Source organism: Lepisma saccharinum, chromosome 1 (genome assembly GCF_977018435.1).
Source record: "Lepisma saccharinum chromosome 1, izLepSacc3.1, whole genome shotgun sequence".
Classification (NCBI taxonomy): Eukaryota; Metazoa; Arthropoda; class Insecta; order Zygentoma; family Lepismatidae; genus Lepisma; species Lepisma saccharinum.
Genome location: NC_139229.1, coordinates 90,904,767 through 90,926,156, shown reverse-complemented (window position 1 = coordinate 90,926,156; position 21,390 = coordinate 90,904,767). Strand labels below are relative to the sequence as shown.

The window sequence follows — 21,390 nt, the reverse complement described above, 5'->3', positions numbered from 1 at the left end:
CAGGGGCCTGATATTTGGTGCGAAAGAATTTGCCTCCCATTATCGCAACAGCATCCCACATTCCGAAACACGGTTTACCACTTCTCATGCGGTAGAGCTGGTGCCGACGAAAATGTTCCTCCGGTGATATATTGATGAACTACGATCATTTCTTTTACCCGAGACGGGTTAAACAAAAGCCGATTCACAACCAGGAAATTTAGAAACAGTGATAACGCATGATCCAGCGTAAAGGTACTATAGCCTATATTCAACTGTCGTTTATTTCTGATTGGACGTTTCCCATTGGTTCTAGTTTGGCATTATCCAGAGCACTCCTGCTCTTGTCTTGTACAACTTTCTTCTCTGATGAAGATTCGAATTCCGGACCTTTGTAGATCAAACTTCTGGCAAAAAAGTTTACTAAGACAACAACAAATCCTAAGCAACTGTTTCCTGAAGTAGCGACACACTCTCTGCAGTTCGTTCCTGAGGCAAAGACACACCCTCACGAATGGATTCCTTATGGAACGACACACCCCTACAACCCCTCTCCAACAAGTTCTTGGGCTAATAACACCCCCTCTTCAACAAGTTCTTGGGCCAACGACACATCCTATCCAACAAGTTCTTGGGCCAACGACACATCCTATCCAACAAGTTCTTGGGCCAACGACACATCCTATCCAACAAGTTCTTGGGCTAACGACACATGCTCTCCAACAAGCTCTTTGGCAGTGACACCCCCTCTCCAACATGTTCTTTGGCCGACGACACACTCTGTTCAACAAGTTTTTGGGCCAACTACACATCCTCTCCAACAAGTTCTTGGGCTAACGACACATCCTCTCCAACAAGTTCTTGGGCCAGCGACACATCCTCTTTAAAACGTTCTTGGGCCAACGAACGACACGTCCTATCCAACAAGTTCTGGGGCTAACGACACGTCCTATCCAACATGTTCTTGGGCCAACGACACATCCTCTTCAACAAGTTCTTGGGCTAGTGACACATCCTCCAACGACACATCCTCTCCAACAGGTTCTTGGGCCAACGACACATCCTCCAACGACATATCCTCTCCAACATGTTCCTCCTCCATTTTAGGGGCAGTAAACTTCATTACAACAGTAATTAACATACGAACGACTCACCCTCTCCAGTACGTTCATGCGCAAACGACAAATCTTCAGCCTACCCAAAGAGTTTGCGGGGGGTATTCGTTTATTGCCTTATCATAATAGCGCCGTAGGCAGTGTTACTAACTCCGAGCAATCGAAACGAGTAACCCTTGTTCTCATGAATATGGGCTTCCTAAGGTGTAACAATTTGTTCCAGGTTTAAATCTTCCAACTGAGATTGTATCTCCCAAATCTTCATCAAAGATACATTGGAGCCCATGATGGCAACCGTTGCTCTTCTGAAGAAGTCCATTGCCACAAAAGGAGACTAGGATAAACGCGTCTAGTGCATTATCGAGTGACAATTAGACAAAGTTTTTGGGCGTCGACCTTGAAAACAAAGCATTCTCAACTCTTCCCCCCTCTTCATTCCAAAAAGTCGGCATGTAATAAACATTTAATTGAAACGCAGGCAGAGAACACCTTTAAAAGCGGTAGCTGGTGAACCGCCAAAACCACAATGCTCGTTTGGAAAGCCTAAGTTCGTCCCGCGTCCACAAGTGTTGCTGTACTCAACACCTGCCTAACAGCGCTCCAGCCCTTGCCATTGGACGTCTGTAGAAAGAAGCGAAAGGAGTAGCTGAAGACTTCGAAATGCCTAATGGCAAGAAAGCAACAGACCAGCAACAAAGAGGATGTTGACAATAATCTGTTCTTCACTGTTAATTGTCTCCAGGCAACAATGTGAAACTCGGTTTCTAGATTCGCTATTAATATTTTATCCAAAGCAATGAATTAAACGCACAGTTTCCGATAAATTTGACAAGCTTGATGTGGAACCCAGATGTTTGGATAGTTTATTCCATTAAAAGTGTACTTGTAAAGAAGGTAGGTTATATTTTTGTTTAATTACTATCAGTATTCAGATCACGGTGGTCCATTCAATAGCGCGCCTGACTGGCACTCGAAAGACAAGGGTTCGATTCCCAGCCTTCAATGGAGCGGCTCTGGGATTCACCCAACCTCCAATAAAGTGTACCTGAGCCGGGGTGAAGGTAGTAGGAGCGTTGTGCTGATACCATCACCTCCACAATTAACCGATACTGTGAATATATGGAATCTTTCATTGATTGTAGCTTCCTCTACGCTTTGATTATCCCTACATCCTATCTAGATAATATCTATCAAACGTAGATTAGTTTTTATTGCCGACATAACCCTTTTTTCCTCTCAAAATCAGACCTTCACCATTACACACTGTTGGCTGCTTAAGTGGCGGAATGCTGAGCTTCAAAGTGCTACGAAGAAAGGGGTCCTAGCAGGGCCATATCAAGGCTTGTGGAGGCCCCTGGGCAACATGTTTTGTGCGGGCCCCCAATTTTTTATTATTTTTTACTAGGAGCTTTATTAGCTCAATATGTTAACCACCAATGTTCAGCAGTTGAAATGGTAGATCTGATTTTAGAATCAGTAGTCATTCACAATCGAACATATCGCAGATAGGTTTGCAGGGAGAATAGCGCAGTAAAGTAAAGTTACAGGACGAAAATTGTAGTGCTGTAGCAGCAGTAAAATTCTGCGTCTAAATGTCTACAGTATATTATGAAGAGTGAACACCGTAACTACAATATGTAGTAAATACTAAGGGGGTTCAGACGGAAACAGAGAATTGAGCAGTAGACTGTACTTACGTGCATAATTTATAATAAATGATATTATTTACAATTAAGAGTAAATATGTCACTACATATGCACGGTCCATCTACTGGATAATACCGACAGGTTCATTGTGGAAATTGTAGTAACTACACTTTCTTCAAGAACATTCCCAAAGACTTAACACTTATAGTAGACACAGTTTCCTTACATTTTTCGCCGAAAATTCATCTACTATCATCGAAGTTCAATTCACGAAGAAGTTCATGTTCAATGCTTAATAAACAAAGATTGGATAAGCGATCCTGTCCCATGGCAGAACGAAGCCTGTTTTTCGCTAATTTCATTTTTCAGAAAGATCTTTCTCCGCTGCAGTTTGTTACCATTAAGACCAAATACATTCTAAAGAGAATTTCGACATTGGGAAATGTACGTGGAACGGGTCCTTACATACAATCTTATACATAGACAGTTCCATTGGGATGTCTTCCTGATGTTTGACATTGCTTCTGCTTAGAACTCACGAAAGAAAGTTATATACTTCGTAGAATTATTTATTATCTTAATCGTATCTGAGAATTGATTGTTTGAATAAGTGTGCCTTATTTCCACACAACAGCCAAATCAATCCATGGTGTAAAGTATACTGAGGTTCAGATGTCTACAAACAGATCGACTGAGAGCTGTGCTACAATTGGATCCAGAAGAGTGTAGATATACGACAATATTGAAGTTTTTTTTTATTTTTAAAATACAACTTCTTATGTAATCTTTCACAAGAGTAGCCAGCTGGTTAAAAGATTTTTTGGGTGGAGACCCTTCACAGCTTCCTTTTGGTGGGGAGCCCGGGGCAATTGCCCCAGTTGCCCATAGGTTAATCCGACCCTGGGTCCTAGGTTCGAATCCTGCGTTAGCCGTTACATTATGTTTGTTTCTTCATCTAACTCATCCATCAGCCTTTCATCTTCAACGTCACGAGTGATCAAGAGGTGGAAGAGTGGTGTAAAATTACCAAATACAAATCGTCGCATGAGAACCAGAGGATCGCTACTCAAAAAATTTTGTTTTCAGTTTTGTTTAAATAAAGTCCTCTGAAGAGCTAGCTCTATTTGGAGTCAGATCGACATATCTCCACTTCTAATTCTTAGCAGTAAGGTGCTGCCATCTATCTCCAATATACTGATTCTTTTTAAGTGGCAGACATATTCCTAAGAATAAATTATTTCTTCTCTCCTGTAAATTTGATAAATTGGAGTTACGTCTGTCTGGTTCTCACACGACGAAATAAAAATGACTGATAAATTCACTGATTTGTTTTGTTACTCCGCTTTTCTGCCCCTTTTCGGCTAATCGCGAAGATGAGGATGATATGAATTGCTGAAGGGACACTCACACCCATGCTTCTAACCAGGAGCGCGCTGTGCTAACGACTCCGTTATGGAGGTCGGCAAAAAAAAATGGAAATATTGTGAAGCGCGGGTGACAATTCTGTTTGCAAGATAACTTTGCCTCTTGCTTCATCTCTCTTCTCGCTCTGATGTGACTTATTTTCTCATTACAGTGCCCCAGTTCGAACCTATGACCTTCGAATTACTATTATTCTACAAGCATGCAAGTTCGTAGACTACAACAGTGTTCCATAGGGCCGGACAATAGCAAGGTAAGAAAATGTTTCAACACTATTTTAGTGGAAATATCCATGGAGCTAACTCGCCCTCCAAAGACGTCGCCTAGTTACAAGTGCCCGAGATGAAACGGACCAACCAGAAGCTTCGGGCAAAGGTCCGGGGGTTAGACACACTCGCCGCAACATTACGGAGCGACAAAAATGCCCGTGTTTACTCTAAGTGGCACGTACGCTGGATGCTTTTAAAAGGGCAAGTCCCTCGCACTTGACGGCAGATCGCGGCATGCACGATCAACCATCAGCAGCACGCTTGCTTTATTTTTAGCTGGGTTGGAGTGGCTTGCGGCTTTTCTATCTACCTGTCCACAACGGGTCACCACCCAACCTTAGGTATTAATGTGTGAGAGGTTCGTCACTTTGTAAGCTGCTGTCATGTTGGTTCTTTGGTACTTTCCTCTCCCCAGTCTGGAGATGATAAAATAACTGAAATGTGACGATTGTGCTTGTAGGGGTCGAATCGAAATCACAAATTCAAAATAATCCAGTTTCGACTTCCACGGCGTTCAAATACAAGTCTCTACTCGGATTGCAGATGTTGCACTCTCAGTGCTTTAAGTAAGTCACAAATTCGCAATGCTTTAAGCGAGTCACAAATTCTCAGTGCACTAAGTAAGTCACAAATTCTTAGTGCACTAAGTAAGTCACAAATTCTCAGTGCACTAAGTAAGTCACAAATTCTCAGTGCACTAAGTAAGTCACAAATTCTCAGTGCACTAAGTAAGTCACAAATTCTCAGCGCTCTAAGTAAGTCACAAATTCTCAGCGCTCTAAGTAAGTCACAAATTCTCATCGCTCTAAGTAAGTCACAAATTCTCAGTGCTCTAAGTAAGTCACAAATTCTCAATGCTCTAAGTAAATCACAAATTCTCAGCGCTCTAAGTAAGTCACATATTCTCAATTCTCTAAGTGAGTTGCAAATTCTCAGTCTTTAATTACGTCACAAATTCTCAATGCTTGAAGTAAGTCACAAAGTCTGGTCACTCTATTTAAGTCACAAATTCTGGTAACTTTATTAAATATATAAATTCTCGATACTTGATTTCAGTCACAATTTCTGGATACTTTACTCAGGTCAGTAAAAAATTCCGGATATTTTACTCGACTCACGAATTCGAGTCGCCAGTTCTGGATAGTTTACTTGAGTTTACAATTCTGGACACTACTCAGATCAGGACACGATGTCAGGATATTTTACTCATATCTGGAATCGTGAATATAATAATCAAAATTCGTTGACATAATTTATGCGTTTCTCAGATATTGTTTTACAACCATAAAGCACGGCGAAATTTTGTCCTGCAATACAAAATGTCTCGGATTGACCTGGGCGTTTCTTCAAAAGCATATCCTTATCTCTTACGAGTGTCAACAACCGATTGCAATCTCCGCATTATCTGTTATCCCGATCTCGGTATGTTTTGTTTTCAAGTAGCTCTGAAAATGTCTTCGCTGTTCTGCTGGAACAGTGCATAAATATTGGGATATGTCATAGGATGGAACCCAGGACCGAACGAACAATCGTTAACATTCAGCTATACGAGGACCGTGCATTGGACAACACATCAACAACCATGCAACTTCAATATTCGAACCGATGACCTTTTGCTTCGCGGCGTATGCGTGAATTCCACCACGAAAGCCGGCACGTGCATTCTTTCTGGAAGATAGTAATTTCTCGCGGCTCGCACACGTCAATATTTTACGTCTCGTTCTGCAAAACCAGCTCTAATGGTGCTCATATTAGTACGTAATACAGTAGCAAGCAGTAGTGGTTGAGTTTAGGCATAGGGCGATATGCCAGGAACGTTGCATACCGAGCGAGGATACGGTGAACATAAAAAGCTGCAGGCAAGTTCCAGATAGTCCTTTCCATGCTTTTTTACTGAATCCAAACTTTTTTATATATATATAAGATTTGACGTCCCATTTCCTTATTCCACTAATATGACACGATAAACACTCAAATTGAAGCATGAAAGAAGAAACATGCTTTTTGTTTTTGTCGTGCCAGTAACTATTCTTTCACGTACAGCACGTGATTTGGACTATCTTTGTTATTGTTGGACTTCAAGCCACGTTTTCTCAGAACTGTACAATTATCCATATGATGTCAGCCTCAGTGGTGGCAGTTGTTAACATAGGGGGATACGAAGCAATTGGGATTAGGTTCGAATCCTGGGTAAAGTATGGTCGGTTCATTCACCAATTAGCCACTATTGCTCATTGTCGCGATTAACCTAGAGAGGTAGAAAAGCGACGCGAAATAACCAAAAGTACATACAAAAGAGCAAATAGCATTCTGAAGATAACACGGTGCATGTGTGTCTATCACTTTCACATTCTCATTAGTTTTGTTGACCTTCAGATAAGTTTGTACAGGGGGTGTGTGATCCTATTTATGCCGACGCACGTACTAGTTACGGAGGTTCCAGTGCGGTTTAGCTGTGTGACTGACTGAGTTTTCTTCTCCTTTCCTCTGTGCGTTTCCTGTTGAGCAAACAAAATCGAGTTGAGTGACCGGCTATTATTCGAACAAATACGTGGTAGAAGAGCTGTGGTCGCCCAAACTGTTCGCTAAGCAGTTGGGTATGGAGGAACTGCTAGATTTGCACAGAAGTAAGAAATATGTAAGGGTTACGCCGCCAAACGGGCAAAGGGGCTTTCAGCTCACCGTGAAGTCTTAGTTCAATATCTGCTCACCCCTATATATATATATATATATATATATATATATATATATATATATATATATATACAGGGTGTCATTTTAATGGCGCCCACGGACCACGGAAACGTATAGAGGACATCAAAACAAACAACTTTTTTCAGTAACATTTTTCTCGTTGGAGCGTCGTTTCAGCGCTACAGTCGTTCAAAAAAGCCCGTTTTGCCGCCTGAATGCTGGCAAACCAACACAACATTTCATAGCATTTGTGACGTCATATCCCGTCGTGAAGCGATGCGTTACGGGGTTGCCAGGAACACACATATTCTGTGAAAAATGACATAGCTACAATCAGCCACATTATGTACCGTAAAACAAAACGAGAAAACACGTTCTGTAACCTAACAGGAAGTAAACAAACGATACGAAACATGGTAGAAAGAAAATAGATTTCAAGTGGAAGTGGTCATATCGAATTTTGTATCAGCTTGCATGTCAAATATTTGCAAATCTACTTACCAAGTTGGCATCTACAATTTAGTCTATCCAGTTCGTCCTTCTGATACTAGTTGTCTGTGACACACCACTGAACAGATGACAAAATAGAAATGAAAGAACTCAAAATTCCAAAGGTAAGCAACACATAATATAATGTATATTCAGGGCATTATGAGGCAAGTGACAAAAATGGTTGAAAATACAGGGATATAAATAGTAGTAAAACAAACTCTCCGACGACTATGTTTATCTACGCACCGGATACACATGTAATTGTTTGCAACTGTGAACAGGACAGTATATACATTCTACTGGTTCATCATTAGATTGTTAATGTGGCTGTACGTGTTTTAGCCGTATGTTACTGTGGTTGTACGTGTTTTAGCCGTAATGTAACAACGTGAACCTCAGATACTTCCGTTATCAGCACAAAGTACCACAAGGCATCTGGACACAAACCTGTAGATATCAACCTTGCAACGAGATTTGCAAATATAATTGACATGTAGCTGGGCGTAAACAGCCATATGTAAGCTGTAAGTCCAATAAAAGTTATTGTTATTGATATTTGACATGTAGGCTGAGACAAAATCCGGTATTGACTCTTCATTTTGAATACGTTTTTACCATTTTTTATACCGTTGGTTCACTTCCCCCTTCCCCTGAGATGACTGCTGATCTTCTGGCTGGTAGGCTATGATGTTCGGTCTTCTGGACGCGTTTCTCTATTCGTTTTACAGCTAATAATGTGGTTGGTATTTTGTCATTTTTCACAAAATTTGTGTGTTCCTTGCAACCCTACCGTGCGCTGTTTCCTAGCAGGAAATGACGTCACAGATACGATCAAATGTTGTGTTGGGTTGCCAGCATCCAGGCGGCAAAACGGTCTTTTTTGAACGGCTGTAGCGTCGAATTGACGCACCAACGTGAAAAATGTTACTGAGAAAAGTTGTTTGTTTTGATGTCCTCTACACGAATCTGTGGTCCGTGGGCGCCATTTAAATGACACCCTGTATGTGTGTGTGTGTGTGTGTGTGTATATATATATATATATATATATATATATATACGATGCAATTTCAGGATAATTTGTAGCAGATCTGGACTCAGAATAAAGAGAGAAAGAGATACAGACAGTGAGCGATAGGAAGAGAAAAGGAAAGATATGGGAATGGGAAAGAGAGATAGAGAAAAAGAGGGAGAGGCAAAGAGAGAGAATGTGTGAACGATAGGAAGAAAGAAAGAAAGATAGGAATGGGAGAGAAAGAGAGTGAACAATAGGAAGAGAGAGAGAGAGAGAGAGAGAGAGAGAGAGAGAGAGAGAACCATAGGAAGATAGAAAGAAAGATAGGAATTGGAGAGAAAGAGATGATAGAAAAGAGTGAACAATAGTAAGAGAGAGAGAGAGAGAGAGAGTGAACTAAAATAAAAGAGAGAGAAACAGAGAGTGTGGACGATGGGAAGAAACAGGAATGGAAGAAAAAGGGAAAAAGAGAGTAAACAATACGAATAGATTGATTGATTGATTGATATGGTGTTTAAAGTCCGCTTTATGCACAGTAAGGCTAATTGAGACTGGACCTTCAGTTTTTAAAGTGGGATCCGAACCACTGTGTGCCTCCACCGGGTATTGAACCTGGGACCCCTTGATTACAAGGCGACGACGCTACCACTGCGCCATCGCAATAGGAATAGAGAGAGATAAATCGGGTGAACGACAGGAAGAGGGAAAGAAAGAGATAGAAATAGGGGACAGAGGTGTTTATAAAAACGCATGAAGAAAGGGGAACGGAGAGGAAGAAGAAACATGGAGGAAAGGAGAAGGAATGAAAGAGAGACAGAGGAACAGAGGAAGCGAAAATGAAAAAGAAACAAGGGAAAAAGTAGTGTCTTTCCCCTTCTCGATAAGAAACTGCATCCTTGCCTCGTATATAATACCCGCAGGGCACAGATTTCGATGACCTAAATATCTTTGAAAAATGACCTTTAAAATGACAACAAAAATACTGTAAAATGACCTAAAATCTTTGAAAAATCACCTAAAAATTCGTACAAAACTCAATCTGCTTATTGAAAATAGTATATATATTCCAAGACAAACAATTTAACAATTGCTTCTTCACCTTGGTGTGTTGTACGGACTGTGAATAAGAAACTTGACAATGTTGCATTTCGCGATTTTCAGACAGGCTTTGTTGCGCTGGTAGTTAAACACAGAGAAAGTACCGCAAGATAACATTCAAACAAAACAGAAATTATTGAACTTCTTATGTTTCAGCATGTAATGACACAATTTTTTTTTAAAAAATGACCTAAAAAGGACGCAAAATTTTAAAAAATGATCTATTGATGCAAAATTTAAAAAAATGACCTAACAAAGGATTGTTGGTCATTTTTTAAAATTTTGCACCATTAGGTCATTTTTTAAAATTTTGCATCAATAGATCATTTTTTTAAAAAATTACATTTCTTCAACCTGAGGAGGGTGTTCAGGATTTCTGTACTGGTTAGCAATGTCTACGTTGCACCAGTTAAAACATGAAATGTCATCAAAATCCGGGCCCAGTATGTCAATCTGTTGTGCGATGCGGGTTGCTTACCGATAAAGAGTTTGCATGAAGGTTCAAGTTACAAGATTACGTTTTCATATTGCTTTACACCCGAACTGCATCCGTTTTCTCATGACAGTGTACGCTAGTAAATATGGGTAGAAGTTTAAAATGACTTATTGTCAGTAAAAATATATATATATATATATATCGAATATCATTGCCAAAACCCAAGATAAATTTTTTCAACTTTAATTTCTCACATTATGATGCTGAGACTTCCATAGTGAATGTGCGATAGTGACATCTTGTAGTCTTAAAAGTACTTATCAGTTGCTCCATAAGAATCCTTATGTAAAGTTTTCACTACATCAGATTGAACTTTACCTGCAAATAATTATAAATTAGTTACTGAAAAGTGTAATAAAACTCAGAAATAAGCGCAAATGAATAAATAATATTAAATTGGCCTACCAACTTATCATGATTTTCTTTAGAGTCGACAATATTTGATTATACACTGCCATCTGCAGGCAAAGAAAAAAGTTAGAAATGTAAGAATTTGTTGGTTGACCGTGAGTAGCATTCAAGCATTTTCCGTGATTGTTGCATTAACGATTGATAAAATCATGTCTATAACTTGAAGTCCACAAACACAACTTGTATATTACAGAAAATATTAGGTAACAAGTACTCATGTAAGCAAATCTAGTATCTTCCAAGCGTGTATTTATACAGTGTATGTGCCGACGCGTATATAATATCGCGCAAATGATTTCTCAGTTCTTCTACTCGAAGATGGCAGGAACTTTAATCAATTTTGAAAGTACGTGTGGAGAGAGATTACTATATATAAATTATTAACTATTATATTTATGGATGGTTGTACATGTGCCAGCAGTTGGTGTCCGATCTTGCTGTGTCTATTAAATGTGTTTATACTGGAGTGCCGCTAGTGATCAACCGTGGATCCACATGTGGGTCACTGTTACGATCCCAGGTTATGTAATTTGACTTTACGTTCATTTTTTACGTGTTTTCTTCTTCGCTTCTTTTCCAACGTCCCTTCGTTATCCTTTAAGCGTAAAACGGTGGCTTGTCCCTGTTGAAGCTCCATCTCAGATTTATAAGTAGAATTTCTGCCATATTTATTCATTGGGGGTAGGGTTTACATCTTAAACTAAAGCTTATCGTCTAAACTGAGGTGCTTGAAATTTAGGGGAAGTGTCTTTTTTCTTAAATTTGTTCCAAATCACTCTCCCTCTGGATCTGTAGTTTATCATTGTTATTCATTGGCGGCGATTAGGGGGCAAGGGGTAGTTGCCCCCACTTTTTTCCCCATACTATGGCCTCTTAATGCTAACCTTGACTACTAAACAAATTATACTCAAACCGTCCTTGCCCCCCCCCTCTAATTTTTGACACCGCCGCTGTTGTTACTGTTAATATTTGTCAATAATTGTTGCATTATTCTTTGTCCGTTGTAAGAATGAAGCCAATATAAACAAATGCATGTGACTTGGGAAATGGTATTGGTTATTTGAATCACTGGCGTACACAGAGGTGGGTTGATGCGGCTACATCCCCCTCCGAAATTTTGATAAGATCAGCATTATTAAATAAAAGCAGGGAAGAACTCGTGGAAAACCCGACGAAAAGACAACCCCGCCCCCATTTCTTAAAAGTACCCCGATAGTCACTTTTGAGAGTGGAAAGTTCTAAATATACAAAATATCTTACAGTGCGTACCGCTCCCCTCCCCAGAAAGCAGCTATGTACTATCCACCTTTAGAATTCCAGCTACCCCTCCCTCCGAAAATATCCTTCGTACGTCAGTGATTCAAATGCTGCTGTGCATAAATCTCATCTGTTGGAATATGCTGCATATAGTCAAAGCATACCAATCAACGTAACTACCATGTTGAAACTGAATTTTCCCGTAGAGTGATTTTTTTTACAAATACCACACTGAATCTATATATTCTTTTAAACAAAATGAGAAAGTCGCCTGTATGTGTAGTTATTCAGTCAGTGTAAAAAATATACTGAATTTCATAATTTATATTTTCGTGCTACAAGAAAAATATCAATAGGAGTTAGTTTATAAAGTGGCCTCATGTAATACAAGGTACCTCAAATAAAGATAAAGGAAAGTATAAAAGAGTCCATATTTCGGTTATTTTTTTTTTCGGCCACCCTTTACTATGTAAAGTTACTAGTTACTTTAGAGGAGCGAGGATGGCAACTTGTAAAAGTTATCTTCCTCGGTGACTTACACGGCGCTGAATATAGGTCTAGAAATATACCTCTAAATACATACACACACTTTATTCTTGCTTAATTATTACGATGACAAACAAAATGCCAATGCAAATGAGGCTTAATCCCGACTAGTGTTTCGTGTGACCGACAAATCATGCTTGAAAGGCAGCGGGGCTGTCTGGCCGCCTCGTGCTTACCTTTCCCACGGTCGCTTTGGTGCGGGCGGGAGCAGCCACCAAATATTTACATCGTGTTTGATGTTTGTGCCCTTCTCCGTACGGTATTCCTTTCTATATTATCGTGAAACACCTGAACATACATTAAGGAAAATTAATAAGCTATTTTTTATACAACATGGTTATCAAACCAATACGGATTTAATCAGGGCTCGAAATGAAAATTTTCACGTAACGGAACGGAACGCTTTACTGTCGTTCTTTCGTTCATAATGAGTTGCCTTTTTTAGCATTTAAAGTCCACTTTATGTGCAGAGAGGCTATTCTAAACCGGAGCTACAGCTTAGTGGGACCTGAACCGCTATGTGCCTCCACCGGGTATCGAACCCTGGGCCCCTTCATTACAAAATAATAGTAAATATTTCAAATTTTGGAACGGCCCCTTGTCATTTCTGACGAGACGGGACGAGAAGGTTCCGGATATTCACAAACCGGTACGCCTTTCCGGTCCATTTCGAGCCCTGGATATAATACTAAAAGGTTCGCTTATTGCATTGTTTACGTACATGAACGGCAGGATGGTCTTGCAGTTCCGGGTTCTATACCCGTCCCGATTAGGGTCTGTGCGTCAAACAGTTTTGACGATTTGACGGCCGCGGTCTTAACATTTATGTGACTAACACATAAGGTGTTCAGGATCGGGTGCAGGGCATCATGTGAGTTTCGAACCGGTAACATGCCAGGAATTTCTTAAACAGAGTGGTACAGAGATTTGTAGGGGATTTAGACTCCTTTCCCATCTCCTTCAAAGAAAATGTGATGAAAAGTATGTCAGTGAACGTTTACATAAATACTATTTCCCAGTTTCGCTATTTTTTAAGAAAAAAAAATTGGTGATTTTGCATTACTTATATTATATTGTCATTTTCCTTATTTTTATTCCTCTAATTTATTGTGTAAGACAATGTCATTTGTCAGTTTTGCTTATTGTCCATTTTTGTGCTTATGTACTATTTCTGCGTATTTTAATTGCCATGGTATCTGTTTTCATTCCTGTCATAGGTAACATTGATGTAATAAGTAGGACGCTATAAAATAATAATTAACTACCAGTTAGATGAAAATATTGTAGAATATAGCATTTACAAAAAAAGAAAAAAAAAGGAGCTGAATTTCTGGACAAGCCACTGTACTACGTCGAAACTTAACTAAAAATATCCCAACCCTGATTATAACAAATCCACTTGCATATGATTAACGTCGTTTATTTAGGTTAATTGAGTTAACCGCGCCGGTGAGGGAAGAGAATGCGTTCGTTTCTTTCGTTACAGGTACCATCGCAGCAACGATCTGGAGTGACCAGAAAGGGGCGGAAAAACCTGTCAGGATGATCGACTCTTGTAGCAGATTCGTTACTTGTGTTGCGTAGGCGCTAGAAAATCTAGGACTTCTAGGTGTGAATCTCGCGGAAGGTACGGATGTGTGCTTGTCTCATCATCTTACATCATCAGTTCATTCATCCTCATCGTCGCGATTAACTTAAGAGTGACGAAAGGACTACGTTTTTGCCTCATTTTACCTTATAATGAATAGGTTTTGTCTTTAGTTTTTGCTTTAAGTCTACATTCTTGCGCATCGCCTAATCGGAACTGGACCTACAGTTTAAAGTGGGATCCGAACCTCTGTGTGCCTCCGAATAATGATTACCTGATAGTGATGAATTGGCACTCGCAAAAAAAGAACAAGCGTGCCCAGGCCGGGACTCGAATCCGGGAACTTCAGTGGCGAGATCGAGAGTAGACCAATCACTGAAGCGTCCATACAAAAGTCACTGAAATAACCAAATAAAAATAGCGGGCGTGGGGGGGACTGGGAATTACGTTCAGAATCAGCCTATATTTGTTGTATTTTACCTCATCTGTGGGTAAGTTGATCCCTTAGTACTCAGCGCCTGATTTAGCCTCGCTTTCCCGTCACTTTTGGCTAATCGCGACGACGAAATCTATGAGGGACATTCAGAAAGAACCCAGGCCGGGACTCGAACCAGGGAACTTCGACGGCGAGACCAATTAACGCGCTCGGTCACAGACCCAACCGTGGAATCGAACCCGTTGCCGCTCGATAACAAGGCTGTTGGACATCTTGGCCCGCGCGCAGACACACACAAGAGCATCGCGGGTGACATTCAAGAAACAATAAACAAAACAAAACGTTACATACCTGGTTATGTACATGTGTTAATGACTGGTGTCATGGAGATCTACTTATATGGTTCCGACCCGCTCGTTCCAAGTAGAAACGACTATCTACTTCCTTGGATCTACTTCTGTCCTGGTGAAAAAACTATACTCTTCTGTCGGGAATCCTTTTTTATCCTCCTCGGAACACGCTTCAAAGGACTACTGTCGGCGGTTTACAAAGCACACTCGTGGACCAGACTTCGAATCCAGTCGGACGGTTTTCCAAGACCCTAGGCTGTCCCCACATTGCCCAGGGTGATGCACGGGAAACTAGTTCACGCACTAGTAAAAATAGTAGCAAAACAATTGCGTGGGTTCTCCTTCCTCACTGAGAACTTAGAACTTGTGCATTGGCGCGCATGTGTACCACGGAACCTTCGCACAACTACTGAAGCGGTGAGATTTATTTTGTTACGTATCCTTAAAACAGAATTCACATTACACTGTATTCACAGGTGATCACTGTTAATGCCCTTTTTTATTTATTTTTTTGTTTCAGCACAAGAAACACGACACACAATTTCGTACTGGAAAAAAATGATATTTTTCAAGACGTCACTTCGTTACGCGCACAACGGCTCCGAAAGTTTCCCGATGTCGTTTTCGGCTTCCGATAAACTATCTTTTTTCTCTGCCACCTGCTATGGACGATACCTGCTCTTACGACTGGCTTGTACCTGACAACTGAGCTCCCGCTTAGAGCAAGCGGTGTGTCCCCCCGCCCATACTTAAATTTCCCCTCTCTAGCCCAAGTCACATGACTCGAGAGCTTCCTCCAATCACGAGTGAAGCAGGAACCTTCATTGGAAGTGATGATATTTTTCGACGGACACAAGCGATTATTTAACACTGTGCATCAGAAAGGGCATTTTTAGTGTGGCGGCGTGCGTTAGGCCATGCGAATGACGGTGTTAGCTTTTTTGTTTTCCGTGTGTGTCGGCGGGGGATGAATTCGTAACGTTATTCAACTCCGTCATCGACGAGGAGATTTTAGTTCCGTCGTAAACCGATAGAGCGCGCTGAGAACAATGTAGCAGTTCTGTGGAGATGCTCGTGCCATGGTTAACAATACGTTCTTGCTACTTTTCCGCATTTCTGTTGTCGATTTCAGTACTTCCTCAACATCACACAGTTTTCAATAAGATGAGTTTATTTCACTTGATTATTTTACGTCACGTTTTCTCTCACATACGATTAATTTATTTCACTGAACGTGACTAATACCAAGCGCAAGAACTTTTCAAAAAATCACTCCAGATTTGTTCCTATATGTATATTGCACAGAGAACGTACTCTTGAATATAAGGTAACAAAATTTTGATTAAGAATAAATATGTTTAGAAACACTGTTCGTGCTTTCGGCGTGAGCGGACCTTGCTTCGATCCTCAGCACCAGTATTTATTTCCTGGAGAGTCTGTGTTTCAGGGCGAGCGGAACACACAATAAAATATTTTGTAATTTCTATTTTTTTAGTCTTCGTTTTAATAGTTTTTCAATGGCCTCCCCGATGGCGCAGTGGTAGATTGCGTCGTCGCCTTGTAATCAAGGGGTTCCGGGTTTGATACCCGTTTGAGGTTCATAGTGGTTCGGATCCCACTTTAAACTGTAGGTCCAGTCCCGATTAGCCTTACTGTGCATAAAGAGGACTTAAAACAAAAACTAAAACTCAGTGGGTGTTTTTTGTGGGTGTTACATCGTCAATTTAATGTAATCATCACTTATCATCGTCGCGATTACACAAGACTGGCATAAATTACAAAATCCTTAAGCACAAATTCTCCTGTGTACAAGATGTTACGTCGCAAATGAAGTTGTCCCCTGTGATTTTCCGCCAAGTAGCGGTTTCTGCAACTTAACGTACTGGTTTCTGTTATTTTTGCTCGGAATTTCTCAAACTTCAAAACAGAAGGTGCCCCCAGGCAGAACGCGAGATGCGTAAACAACGAAAATTGCAGCTGCAACGTCCTCGTGACATCTTGCTCCAGCTTTAACAGTTTGTGTCGGTTATGTTGAAATTGTTGCATTTCAAGGTCATCTCCTCTACCCATTGACCCTTCGCAAAATATATTATTGTCTCATAGTTAACTTTGAATCTAGCAAACAAATGAACTCGACAAACTTAGAGTACTGATTGGGACCAGGATGCAATTTGAAGGGGTGATGGATGAATATTCCCCCACCCCACCTTCTGTCTTCAACCATCCCACCACCCTTTCTGCTTATGATTGAAATGGTTTATTTTACCTCGCTTTTCTGCCACTTTTGGTTAATCGTGAAGATGAATGGTGATAAGGTGAAATGGATAAAAGGACAGTCACAAACCCACAAGAACAGTACAGAAGTCCCGCAGAAGATTATACTGCCTGTGAGTCCAGACGCCAAAGCCTCGTTAGTCTGCAAAGTGCAGTCCAGACTGTACTACGTGCAAATGAAGTTGACATTTAGATGTCATCGTTAGGATCAGCCCTTACAATCCCTACCCTCTGATTATGAATGACACATCCCAACCAGGCATAATTCTATCTCATCCACTGGATATGTAAAATATATCGCACTTTTGGAGTTCCTGTTGAGTTCAGTTAATTTTGAGCCCCGTACCTATGCATAAAAATACAAATTACATCATTAAGCAATTTATGGCGGATGTGTACCACATCCAGATGCTATGTATTTGGCATTTTCTTAAAGCGCCTAAAATCGGAGACTTATATAGGGTGTTTCACAAGAACTTTACTATCGAATACTAAAACTGAGCCGCCGACCTCCGTGGCGGATCAGTTAGCACACCGCCCTACCACGCTATACCCTGTCTCAGCTAACTGTGTAGCAAGGCTGCGCATAGCGTCAGAGAAGCGAGGGAAATCTATTGGCCAGAGCGAAGCAGTACACGCTGCTGGGAAGGCAGTTGCTTTCCCCCACTCCACGCAATGGAGCCGTCTCGCGTCACTACTTGCGCAGAGACTTGTTTTAGTTTGCCTGCTCTACAGTTAGCTGGGACAGAGTATAGGGGTCCCGGGTTTTAATCTCGGCCTTGGCATGAGTGTTTTTGTGAGGGTTCCTTCATCAGTCTTGCCATATCACCACTCATCCTCATCGTCGCGATTAGACAAAAGTGGCAGAATTGCGACGTAAAATAACCGTCAATCAATCAATATATACTAAATGTAACATTCATTTCATATATTTTTTATATATATTAAGCGGTCCCGGGTTCGATACCCAGTGTAGGCACAATAGTGGTTTGGATCCCACTTTAAACTGTAGGTTTAACCTCACTGTGCATAAAGTGGACTTAAAACACCAACTCAATCAATCAATCAATTTTATATATATCCTGAGAAGTTATGCAAACTCTTAATTTGATGTGTGTTTCGGGTTGCAAGCTGTTAGGATTGAGTGGTAGTATCCCTTAACCCACTTTTGCTCTAGACTGTACATTTTCCGTGACGCTACCTTGTCGCCGGGGTCGTAAAAAAATCATTCAGAAACGGCGGAAAAAAAGATCCAAAGTTGTTCCCGTCTGAGCGCCGTGGACAGGAATAGCTTGGCCTAGAGACGATGGGTCTCGCCCCCCCCCTCCCCCTTGGCCCCCGCACGAGGGCGATCGATACCAACTTTTGATTGCCCCTGTTTGCGTGGGTTTCGAATTCGCCCGGTAGTTTCCCGAAAGTTTTTCGAGTGTGGGTGATATGATGGCCGTGGGCGTGAGTCGAACGAGAGACCTTTAAAGTGAGACTGATGGATCGGACCTTTTTCTTTTCTGTTCTTTCGAGTAAATGAAGCGGACTGTTATGTGGCTATTCTTCACTTTAACAACCGTGGGAGGGAAAATATGGTTTCGCGAAATAATCTAGTCCTACATTTTCCAAGACGGATTGGCCACTTTGATTGCGTCTGAAGAGTTTTCTGCATACTTCTTTTTGTAATAATTGTGCATTGTTGAAGAAAAGTATAATATCAGAAACATTGTTGAATCAGGCTTTTTATTGAAGACACTAATGAAGAATTTTCTTAATTTTTTATTAAGTCTTTTTTAAGACTCTTTATCGTAATATTATTATTAAACTACAAATAATTGGTTTTTAGATGAATTGAAAAGTTAATGAATTCCATTAATTTTTATTGCAGAAATCAGCAATGAAGACATGCCACAAGGATTTACATTATTTTAATTAATGGACTCTTTGTCGTAGGATTTCTATTGTCTACTATATATTCATCGTAATTTGTTATTAAAAGAACCAATGCTTAAGGTTTGCCATTATCTTTTTTACATGAATCAGAACTGAAGAAATTCCATTAGTTTTTTATGGAACCAGTAATGAAGAATTTACATTATTTTTGTTAAAGCATCAATAATTAGTTACTAAAAGAACTAATATTTAAATGATTCCATTAATTTTTCAAAAGGTAACACGTAATGAAGAGATTTAAATAGTTTTTTTTAAAAACAAAACTAGTAATATATTTTAATTTTGGTTATCTCTTTTCTGATACTTTTGGCTAATTTCGACCACTACTATGACTGGGATTCGTACCCAGATACTCTGGTGGTGAGCCGGCAGAAACCAATAATGGAGGATTTACTTTATCAAGAGAATGCAAATGATTTCCATTATTTTTTTTATAGATAAGTGATTAACTAGACTGAAATTTCGGTGAAGTAACAGTCCCTTTGGGGGTCAGTGCCTGTGTGACATGTGGTCGGTACATCGAAACACATTGTTGTTATGATCTGGTTTACTATGTAGACGGGGCTAATACGCATTAAAAGCGATGCTAGATAAATTCCGAAATTCTGGTGCTCCCATGGGGATCAAACCCAGGACCATTCTGCTAAAGGCGAGAGTGTGAAGTACTCTGGCTAATTGTGATGATGAAGATGGATGATAGATGAAACTGATGAGGAGGTCACTCATCAGACTTCGGCTAGTCCCTGATAAAATATTAAGAAATAAAATAAATCATCTGATATGCGGAGCTTACACATAAATGGATAGCTTCCATTAATTTTTATTGATAAACACATTAATAGTTTTGAAGGAACTACTAATTTTAAAAATAACTTCTGAGTTTTTAAAAGCTCTTCTAAAAATAAAGTGCTCCCCTGTGCTATGCACCACGCCATGAAGGCGTATAGGGGATGTGGGGTTAGGGCCCCACAATTTCTTGATCAAGGCCAAAGGTAGGGGTGGTGTGATCAGCACCACGCCCTTGGCCGCCTTTACCCCCCAGAGTTTCCTCCAGGTACCCACTATATACGACGCTGGGTTGGCGCCGGAGCAGCTTGAAGAAGTGAAAAAAATCCCGGTTCTCTTCCGCCGGGGATCAAACCCGGGTCTCTCGCATGGTAGTCAGACGCCATAACGACTGAGCTACCGCGGCTTCTGAGTTTTTTAAATAATTTCATTTTTTATAAAATTAACATTTTTAAAAAAAGAATTAATGTTTTTTCTAAAACTTGGGAGTTCTTTTTTTAAAAAATGAAGTTTTATTTTTTAAAAATTTAAGTTTTTTTAAAAAAAGAAAAATGGTATACCATGATCGGAAATGACATGTAATGAATGTGGATGGAAACACTGGCTGACAGACGCACATCAGTCAATATGTTTGATAAGCAGCTTAATAGAAAGTATAGGAAAACTTGCAGTGTTTGCAATATATCTTTACTTTCTCATTTCCTATTGACAGTAGATCTTACGTAAATGGGAGCTTAGTATGTGTGTGTGTGATGCGCGCTTGTCTATTGTACACATGGGAGATGGCTACCTAAAAGTTTCCGGAATTTATTTCTGCAAAAATAACCTAAACCTGCTTTCTATTGGCTACTTTCTACCTACGGTGTGGATTTTGAACGAGAAGATGCAATAAACTAGATCTGGCAAGTAAAGTGGTTGTAGGACTGTTCCAGTCAAGCCGAGAACTGTCGTAGTGGAGAATGCAGCTGTATGCAGTAGGATATCGCATTCACAGTTATAATATCACACCAAGGAATATCGTCACTTTAAAGAAATCATTACATTTCATCAACATCCTAAAGCACAATTTTAATGTTTTTTTTAATATTTTGCACTCTTCTTTCTCTCCACACGCTTGTTTCGATGACTCGAGAAACAAACAAGTTCGGGCGAATTAAATTCTTCACTGACAAATTAATTGTTTTTCAGGTTTACAATGAAAACCGACAAAGGATGAAATAAAAGAAGCGCACCTCTCTCTCTCTCTCTCTCTCTCTCTCTGTTTATTGAATCTTTGGAGAAAGGTCGTGCATAGCAATAGAGAAGGAGAGAAAGCGAGTGGGCGGAGCGATGCAGTGCGCTCTGCTTCAAACTGTTGGTAGCTGCAGTCTCGTTTTTCCTTTCCATGCACTCACTGATACGTTCATTGGTCGAGCCATATACTCCGTACTTGCTCAGAGACTTGTATTCCTTCGCTTGTTCCAGAGATTCCACAGAGAGTGTGTAAATCATAGTATTTTTTACGAGAAGAAGTTGGAAACACTGTCATGATTCGCGCGACTCGCATTCTAGCTGCGAATTGTAATCTTGACCCGCCA

The 21,390-nt window shown here is 40.3% G+C and overlaps 1 protein-coding gene across 2 annotated transcripts in view; it reads right to left on the bottom strand.

Moving 5' to 3' along the window:
• LOC145997569 (fibroblast growth factor 8-like) overlaps window positions 1-21,390 on the bottom strand; it is a 227,894-nt gene that overhangs the window by 183,319 nt on the left and 23,185 nt on the right. The window contains exon 1 of one of the 2 annotated variants that reach the window (XM_083134626.1): window positions 14,814-15,494. The exons of the other annotated variant lie outside the window; for it this stretch is intronic. Within the exon in view, the coding sequence (XP_082990752.1) occupies window positions 14,814-14,827 (14 nt within the window). The 5' untranslated portion in view covers window positions 14,828-15,494. Of the gene's footprint in view, window positions 1-14,813; window positions 15,495-21,390 lie in introns of those variants that run through there. 2 annotated transcript variants of the gene reach the window in all.